This window comes from Sinocyclocheilus rhinocerous, unplaced genomic scaffold, assembly GCF_001515625.1.
Source record: "Sinocyclocheilus rhinocerous isolate Xijiao unplaced genomic scaffold, SAMN03320098_v1.1 scaffold5589, whole genome shotgun sequence".
NCBI lineage: Eukaryota > Metazoa > Chordata > Actinopteri > Cypriniformes > Cyprinidae > Sinocyclocheilus > Sinocyclocheilus rhinocerous.
In genome coordinates this window covers 32,200-41,232 of record NW_015650801.1, presented here as the reverse complement: position 1 = coordinate 41,232, position 9,033 = coordinate 32,200, and the positions used below count along the sequence as shown (strand labels likewise).

At 35.0% G+C, this 9,033-nt stretch overlaps 1 protein-coding gene across 1 annotated transcript in view; it reads left to right on the top strand.

Annotated features, from left to right (window-relative positions):
• Positions 1–313: 313 nt before the first annotated feature.
• Positions 314–9,033, top strand: part of LOC107712615 (cadherin-related family member 5-like) — a 15,422-nt gene continuing 6,702 nt past the window's right edge. Inside the window, exons 1-13 of the mRNA XM_016517936.1 lie at positions 314–419; positions 1,349–1,524; positions 1,908–1,970; positions 2,535–2,624; positions 3,008–3,094; positions 4,219–4,323; positions 4,415–4,600; positions 5,350–5,440; positions 5,834–5,931; positions 6,077–6,283; positions 6,582–6,695; positions 7,808–7,874; positions 8,783–8,937. Coding sequence (XP_016373422.1) covers positions 329–419; positions 1,349–1,524; positions 1,908–1,970; positions 2,535–2,624; positions 3,008–3,094; positions 4,219–4,323; positions 4,415–4,600; positions 5,350–5,440; positions 5,834–5,931; positions 6,077–6,283; positions 6,582–6,695; positions 7,808–7,874; positions 8,783–8,937 — 1,530 coding nt within the window. The 5' untranslated portion in view covers positions 314–328. The remainder of the gene's footprint in view (positions 420–1,348; positions 1,525–1,907; positions 1,971–2,534; positions 2,625–3,007; positions 3,095–4,218; positions 4,324–4,414; positions 4,601–5,349; positions 5,441–5,833; positions 5,932–6,076; positions 6,284–6,581; positions 6,696–7,807; positions 7,875–8,782; positions 8,938–9,033) is intronic.

The window sequence follows — 9,033 nt, the reverse complement described above, 5'->3', positions numbered from 1 at the left end:
AAGATTTAATTTACAGTCATCTGGATAGACAGTAATTTAAGCGTATTTCACGTTATCAGATTTCACACGGCCTCCCATTCCAGGGTGCTTCCACTAATACAAAATGATCTCTCAAAAACAGATGCAAGTATTTGGGTGGGAGGGAGCAGTCCACTGCTGGCAAGCTCTTTAGGCAATATATGACCGTAAGATGAAGTCACAAACATTGCGACTGGAGTCAACTCCCACTCATCGGCCAGCACAGTCAATGCTTTATGCGAAGAAGTACCAGCTGGTGCCACGGTCTCATAGTCCTCCATACTTATTTGTGTGCATCAGAAACTGGGAAATGGACATAATATTTAAGCGTAAATCCATAACTACCATCTTTGGGTGTTTATTTGCATTATTCCTTCACAAAATCTGCATTGCTGATAAAAGTAAGTAACTCTTGTTTCAGTTTTTAGATTTAAGTATTTGCTAAACTCTTGTCAGCAACGCTATTGTGTTGGTACGGCATGTGTCAGTCTCTTTTTGTGGGTATTTTTATGATGTAAGTAATTTCAGTTTAGTCAGTGGCAATAAAAAGATGCCATGTCTGTTCATTGTCATTTTCTACAGACGACAGGAATGCAGAGCTTCAAAATATTGTCCTACATACAGTATATTGTGTCATCACAGAAAATAAACTGCCCCTCAAAAGCTTTAATGTGCTATAAAAACTGCTTTGTACAATTTCGAAAAAAAAAAAAAACAGCATTTGGAGTTTAAAATATTGATATGTTCACACAATTCTAGAATAAATAAATGCAAATTAAAATAGTCAATTGAATTTATTAAAAAAAAATTTACATATTACAATCAGATTCAGAAAGTTAAATTGACATGCTGAACTGAGTATCATATATCTGTGCATACACATTTATACATTCACACAACAAAGATATCGTATTAATGTATTATCTATAAAATATGAATTTCTACAGAAAATATTTTTATTATTGTATTTTATTACATTATGACAAAACATTTTTGTAATATCTGCTAGGTAAGAAAATGGTAATATGTGACCCTGGACCACAAAACCAGTCATAAGGGTCAATTTTTTAAAATTGAGATTTATACATCATCTCAAAGCTGAATAAATAAGCTTTCCATTGATGTATGGATTGCTTTAAATTAAGTTCTTAGCAATGCATATTACTAATCAAAAATTAAGTTTTGATATATTTATGGTAGGAAATTTACAAAATATCTTCATGGAACATGATCTTTACTTAATATCCTAATGATTTTTGGCATAAAAGAAAAATCGATCATTTTGATTGGTTTTGTGCTCCAGGGTCACATATTTGTTTTCTCTCTGCAGTTTGTACAGTCCCCTCAGAGCCTGTGACAATTAAAGAGAATAACACAGCTGATACAGTTGTTGTCCGTATTAACACAACAACAAAGGATGTAACGCTGAATCTCACGGAGAACCCTTGGAATGCCTTTGATCTGAGAGGTTCAGAACTGATAGCAAAGAAAGGCCTGGACTTTGAAGTATGTTTATTTCATGACTTTCCATTGTCTTGTGCCAGTTTGAGTAACAAGGCTATGATGACACTATTGGAAAACCCAGCTAAACCCAGCTTAAGATGGTAGCTATGTTTACATGTTTTCTAGCTGGTCATTCATGGTCCTTATCTGATCCAAATTGATTTAGATAATGGTTAATCAGCCACACTAAATAACAGCGGACCTGGTTTAAACCTGGTGGTAGACCAAACTGGACCAGCAACAAACCAGAACCAGCTTGACCATCTTAAACTGATATGACTTTGGTTTAACATGACTTGGTTTAACACTGGACTACTCATGAAATACATAATGAAAGATCACAGAAGTTTGATCCTAACTTCAGTTTATATTAAATTGTTTTCCAGACACTTTCAGGTCCTGAAGAACTAACTGTCCAGATCCGATGCAATAAAACTGGCCACAGAAGTGTAAGTTACTCAGAACTGCAATTACAAGTATGGATTCTATGCAGATGAATGCAAAGCAAAAACAAAAAGTCTTAGCATTAGATAATATATGATACCCATTTGTCATTTAATTGAAAGAAAAATAGCACAAGCACACTTTTTAAGCAAAACATTTCACAAAAATACATTTTAAGGTTTTAAATGACAAAATAATATAAATACTGCACAGAATGAACAAATAAATAAATCACTACTTGGATTTCAATGAACTACATCTGTGATTGCTCCATTAGGATACCTGAGTGACTTCATATATTCACTAAAAATTCCATCTGATTAAATCTGAAACCATCTGATTTAAAGTAATTGCAAGAATGGTTCAGAAAAGTGTAGACTGGTGTGAGATAAGCTCTAGCATTTATAATTTGTTTGCAGATGCCACTTGGTATTATGTTATCTAATGTAATGACATCCAATGTTCCAGTCCTTTTGGGGGGTCACTGTTATATCGAGGATTACTATAGTAGTTATTTTGTTGTTGTTCATTTTTAGCATTTCATATTAATTTGTACATTTTATCTACAGATCACTCTGACTGTGATTGTTCGTGTTGTGAATGTCAATGACAACCCTCCATCATTTGAGAAGAGCGAGTATACACTTGACGTAAATGAGGTGAGAGCATATTGTTATTCAACATTTGTCCTAGTAGGACATGTTTTAAATAATTGTTTGTCCTGGAACAACATTCCCAACAACCAATCAATCCAAACCCAATTTTAGAGATAAGGTTAAACTTAAGCTTAAACAACATTCATATTAAACAAACAAAATAAAAAAAAATATTCAGGCGTAGTTTAGGAATGGATCATTTTTATATAAATGTTGTTAGGACCAGCAAAACTTGTTGATCAAAGTATACGTTCTTCTTGGCAAAATCATGATTGCATACATTGTAAGTTAAGTCAGACAGCTTGTTCATCATTTTTTAAATCTACTGTCAAAGTGAGGATGTTGCCATTCTAGTCCATTAATGCTGCATTTTGTGTGTTGCATAGCTCACACCAGTTAATACCAGCATTGCCCTGATTGAAGCAATAGATGATGATTCTGAGGTTCTGTATTATTCTATGGAACCAACTGTGGTAAGTAATCAATTCCTTTTCTCTATTGAGAAGATTAAAAATATATATATTTCAGGAATAGTTTACCCCCAAAATAAGTGCATCATCATTCTCTAATCCTCATGTTATTCCAAACCCATATGAGTTTGTTCTGTAGACAACAACAAGAGAAGTTGAGCAGAATGTCCAAGCTGCTCTTTTTCATACACTGAAAGTACCAGAGCCAGAAGCTGTCAAGCTCCAAAAAGGACAAACCCGTAAAAGCATCATAAACATGGCTGGTGTGCTGTTTGAAGTATTATGCTAGCTTTGTGTGAAGATCAGTCTGAAGCTTAAAGGTTCACACAAAAATGAAAATTCAGCCATCAGTTTCTCACCCACATATCATTCCAAATCCATAAGACTTTGTTCATCTTCAAAAGACAAATGAAGATATTTTAATGAAATCGGAGAAGTTTCTGACCTTGCATTGAAAGGGTCATTAACCCAAAACTTCAGCTTGGGTAAATCCTTCAAAAAGTTCATAACGACGTAGTAAACATAATCCATATGAATTGAACAGTTTAGTCCATGTTTTTTGAAAAAAAAAAAAACACAATTGCTTTATATGATGAACATATATAGTGAATAATGTAGGCTTTTATTCACATATAAACATTGATCAACACTCATAGAACACATCAAATATGGTAAATGCAAGCTCAAACATGCACGCTTGCAACCTTGTCTCTTCAGAAGTCTTGGACTAAACCACTCGATTCATATGGATAAAATCTATATTAGCTTTTGAAGCATCAAATTTGTGAGTGAATGGACATTCAATAAAACGACTGAAATAAAAAAAAACTGTGAGAATTTAGAGCTCCCTGCTGAAAAAAAAAAAACAGCATATGCTGGTTAGGTATGTTTTGAAGCATGGCTGCTGGTTTGAGCTGGTTTAAGCTGGTCATGTGCTGGTCCAAAGCTGGTCCTAAGCAACTAGCTCCAGCTCATGACCAGCTAAGGACCAGCTCAAACAGCAGCTTCAAAACATACCTAACCAGCATATGCTGTTGTTTTCAGCAGGACTGTTGGTTTGAAACAGTAAATGACATTATTTGCATAATTGCTTGGACTATTCCTTTAATATAAACATTTCTTTACAGAACAGACACTTCAGACTTGAGACCATGTACACACCAAACATCCTTGTGAACAAAGTTTTAGATTACGATGTCATCCAACAGGTGAAACTGATCTTGTATGTGCAGGTATGTAAAAATTGTTTTTATTTGAATGTGATAATTGCAGAAATTCTCTCCTGATCTCAAGTATGACACAAGCAATTCTTGACTCTTACAGGATACTCCACCTCCATCACAACCGGTTGAACACTCTTTCACAGCTTCAGCAACCATCTTCGTCAATATTATAGACATTGATAACCGTCCTCCCTGGTTTCAACCATGTACAAGAGTAACCATTGGTAATGCCAAAATCTGCCTGAGCCTGGGCTACAGGGGCAGGGTGAACTTAACAGAGAAACAGGTACATTTTCATTAATATTATGACCATGGCAATAGTTCACCCCCCAAAAAATGCAAATTTGCTGAATATTTGCTTACCCTTAGGCCATCCAAGATGTAGATGAGTTTGTTTCTTCATCAGAACAGATTTGGAGAAATTATGAATTACATCACTTGCTCACCCTGCACTGAATGGGTGCCGTCAGAATGAGAGTTCAAACTGCTGATAAAAACATCACAAAGTAATCAACCAACTCCAGTCCATCAATTAACATTTTGTGAAGTGAAAAGCTGTATGTTTATCATAAATCTATCATTACAACGTTTTTTGGCATCACTTCGGGCTAAAATGTGAGTCCTCTATCCATAATATTGATTTCTCCAGTTAAAAAGGTTTTTAGTCCGAATCAGGGGAAAAATACAGGAGAAGTTATAGTTTAAAGTTAAAACACCTTAATGATGGATTTGTTTCTTGTAAACAGACAGCGTTTTTGCTTCACAAGACTTTAACTGATGTGCTGGAGTCTTGTAGGTCATTGTGATGTTTTTATCAGTTGTTTGAACTCTCATTCTGACGGCACCCATTCACTGCAGAGGATCCATTGGTGAGCAAGTGACGTAATGCTAAATTTCTCCAAATCTGTTCCCATGAAGAAACAAACTCATTTAAGTCTTGGATGGCCTGAGGGCCTGAGATTTTGAGGTGAACTTTATCTTTAATAAATGCAATGGTGTGTGTTGAAATGATACATACTAAATTGATATTTCCAGGATGGAGCCTTGCAATTGCAGCCAGGTCCAGTGTATGCCAGAGATGGAGATAAAAGCATAAATGAAGAGATAAGCTATAAAATTGTTCGAGGTATTAAAGCATTTTGGTAACACTTTATTTCGATAGTCCACTTTAGACATTCTATTAACAGTAAGTAACTTTGCAACTACATGTCAGCTAGCAGTTAGTAGAGTATTAGTAGACTGTCTGCTTAATATCTTCTAACACTTTCTTTGTCAACATTCTACTAACCCTAAACCTACCCTAACAGTCTACTCTGAGAGTTAGTAGACATGTAGTTGCAAATTAATGATAATTAGTTGACATGTACTTGACATGTAGTTACAAAGTTACTTATAGTTAATAGAATGTCTAAAGTGGACTATCGAAATAAAGTGTAACCAGCATTTTTCCTAACATAACTGTTATTCTGCTACACACTCAATGTTCAACATGAACACAATCATTTCTGTAATTGTCTAGGAAATGAGGACAACATATTTCAGATTGATGAGAAATCTGGAAACATATCCATGCTGAAACCAGCAGATATAGCTGGCCCTATATCTCTCTTAGTTTTGGTGAGTTTCTTGTGCATATTCTGAAGACTTTGAGAAGTTTAGTCTACATATGCTTCCTCGTGATATCTGGTTGGGTCTGAGAGCAAATACAATTTTCACTGCTTAATTTTGATAATAGCGACCTTCCTTTATCTGTCATTCCCAGGCTTCCCAGGTAGTAAATAGAGATCAGTTTGCCACCACTTCAGTCACTATTGATGTATTGAAAAAGAGCAGAAATGCTCCAAGGTTTGAGAAGGACCGATATGAAGGGTATGTTTACAGTAATTCAGGGCCTGAAAACATGGTGCTAAGGGACAGGACATCCAACAGACCCATCAGAGTCAGAGCAAGGGATGAAGATTTTGCGAGTGTAAGTTTTACTTACTTTTTACTTTTATGCAGACATTGTACTGTGACTTACCCATGTGAACTTAGAGCTACGTCCTTGATGGTTTTGGAATAACATCCGTTTTTAGGTTTAGGGTTGATGTTAGGTCTGGGGTTGGGGCTTAAGCAACAAGCTAGTTAATGGTTAGATTTGGGGGTAATATTTGTTTGAGAGAAATGTTTTGATCAAGGATAAATATCCTACTTGGCAACATTATGGTCAACCATAAAGACTGAATATATTTAATAAGAGAATGCCAGTTTCTCCCTTTATTTTTCAGGGAATCAATCCTGACGTAAGATATGAAGTGCAATATAGCAGCTATGTTAATATCACAACAGATGGGTTTATACTTTTGAAGAAAGCCGTTCGGACTGATTCCTTTGCTTTGCAGGCAAGTAAATATGTTTTGCTGCATCTATTTTGAGAATATTTTAACCACTAGTTGATAGTAATTGTTTGCATATGAAATCTGTATACTTTTTATCTTTTTATTGAAATACTGGTCAAACTTTATATTGGCAATTTACTACACTAGACAAATTGTGCAGGACTTACTTTGAAACAGTTTTCACTCTGACTGAGAGTTTTTCACTTGCTAGTAAATTTCACAAAGAATTACAAAGAAACTGCAAGTAACATATTGAATTAAACACATTTTTTAAGTGGAAAGACTGAAATAGTATTTTCTTGTAAAACAGAATGTAATAATTGTTGTTTTATTTACAACTTTGAAAAATACTTTTTTACAATTTATACTTATAGAAAAATAAAATAAAATAAATGTATTTGATATAATGCAGTTGTGTTTATGTTGTATTGCCAAACACTTGCTGATATTGAGGTTGGACATGGGTAAGATTAGGGACAAGTTTTGTGGTATGGGTAGGTTTAAGGGTGGGTAGGGATAATTATAGTGTAATTACAGAACTTAATTACAGATACAGTTTTTTGCATGTTGGTATTGAAACATAAATTAAAGTACAATGTAAACGGATGTATGTACACAATAAATGCATTGTATCAAATAATTATTTTAAATGTTTGTATATAGCAGTTAAATACACTTAATATAAAGTGGGTCCAAGAGACTTTGTCACTGAAGACTGTCAGTGTTAAGGCTAAAATCTTCAAAACCTGAATTAGACAATTCAGTCACACTGTATTTTAGGTACTGTAGCCTTTATTACTAGGTACCAACATTAAATACCTACAAGACTATGGATTTACTGTATAACTACATTCTTGCTGTTCTGGAAAATTCCCACATACTGCTACGGCTAGGGTTAGGTTTATAGGGGTTAGAGTTTAGGGTAAGGGTTGGGTTACGGTTGGAGTAATGCTAACAGTGAAACTACAAATGTTAATTTAAGTACTTCAAATGCACAAACTTGTATGTACAGTACATAGTACTGGTTAGGTACATTGTACAAATGGTTAGGTACATTGTAACTAAGGCTATACTTAATATAAAGTGTGACTGAAAATTATTTCTTTTGTCACCAGCTTCGGGCAGTGGATGTGTCTACTGGTGAGACAGGGACAGCTAGTCTTTCTGTGACTGTAGTACCATGTAAGTTATACTTCAAGAAAGTTTCCTATAAAGTTTTTTTTTTTTTTTGCTTTAAACAAACAGGGAACATTAATAGCCTGTATATTAAATACTGCAGTTGTAAGTGTAGACAACAGGGTTTACACAGCCATTGTTTGAGAATATTGTATACAAAGTGATCAGCTAACTAATTAGCTGACTACATATGTATGCAGATGTATGTATATACCCATACACACACTTTCATATAACATGCATCCAAACACCCATATATATATATATATATATATACACATACGTACATATACAAATTCCCGAATGCATTTACACCCACATGTCACTATTAAGATACTTGACAGTGAAATAATTTAACTGACTAAAATATCGAATATACGAATACAAGAAGTTACTAGTGACTATTACACCTCTTATCTCTCAGGATACTGCTTTTTCCCTAACATAAACATAAGCAAGAACTAAACAAAGGCCATAGTACAATAACCTAATTTTCGGATATCTTATAATTCTTTGTTCAAGAATTAAACAATATATAAAATTATTTCAAACTCTCAGAGTGCACCCCTAATCTTGACCCCTATGCCAATATGAAGTTATAAATCAAAATTGTTAATTAAGGATTTTATTGGGTTCCATATTCTTGAAAATATTAGTTTCCTATAAAGTTTAACCCAGGGGTGTCCAATCCTGCTTCTGGAGGGCCACCTTCCTGCAGAGTTTAGCTCCAACCAGCTCCAACACACTTGCCTTGAAGTTTATCATGAAGACCTTGATTAGCTAAACTTTGCTGGAAGTTGGCCTTCCAGGAGCATGATTGGACACCCCTTGTTTAAGTGTTAAGTGTTAAGGTTCTAATATTTTTTTCTGCATGTTGCTGTCTAATTTTTCTCTTTGCACACCCACCATATCAGCAGTGGGGGTCCAGTCGCCCGACGAAGGGTACCGTGCAGGGGACATGGCTTTGCTGGGCTTTGTGATGGCTGCGTTACTGGTGCTTTGCCTCATTGTGATTGGCTATCTGATATCCCGTGTCAAGAAGGGGAATCCTGATGCATTCAAGTCTGAGGTCAGCATCTTCTCATCAAAGCTCAGTGAGTCCAGCTCTGAGTGTCCACTTTGTAAAAGAAATGATGCTTAAGAAAAAGTTCCATAAGAATGCCGT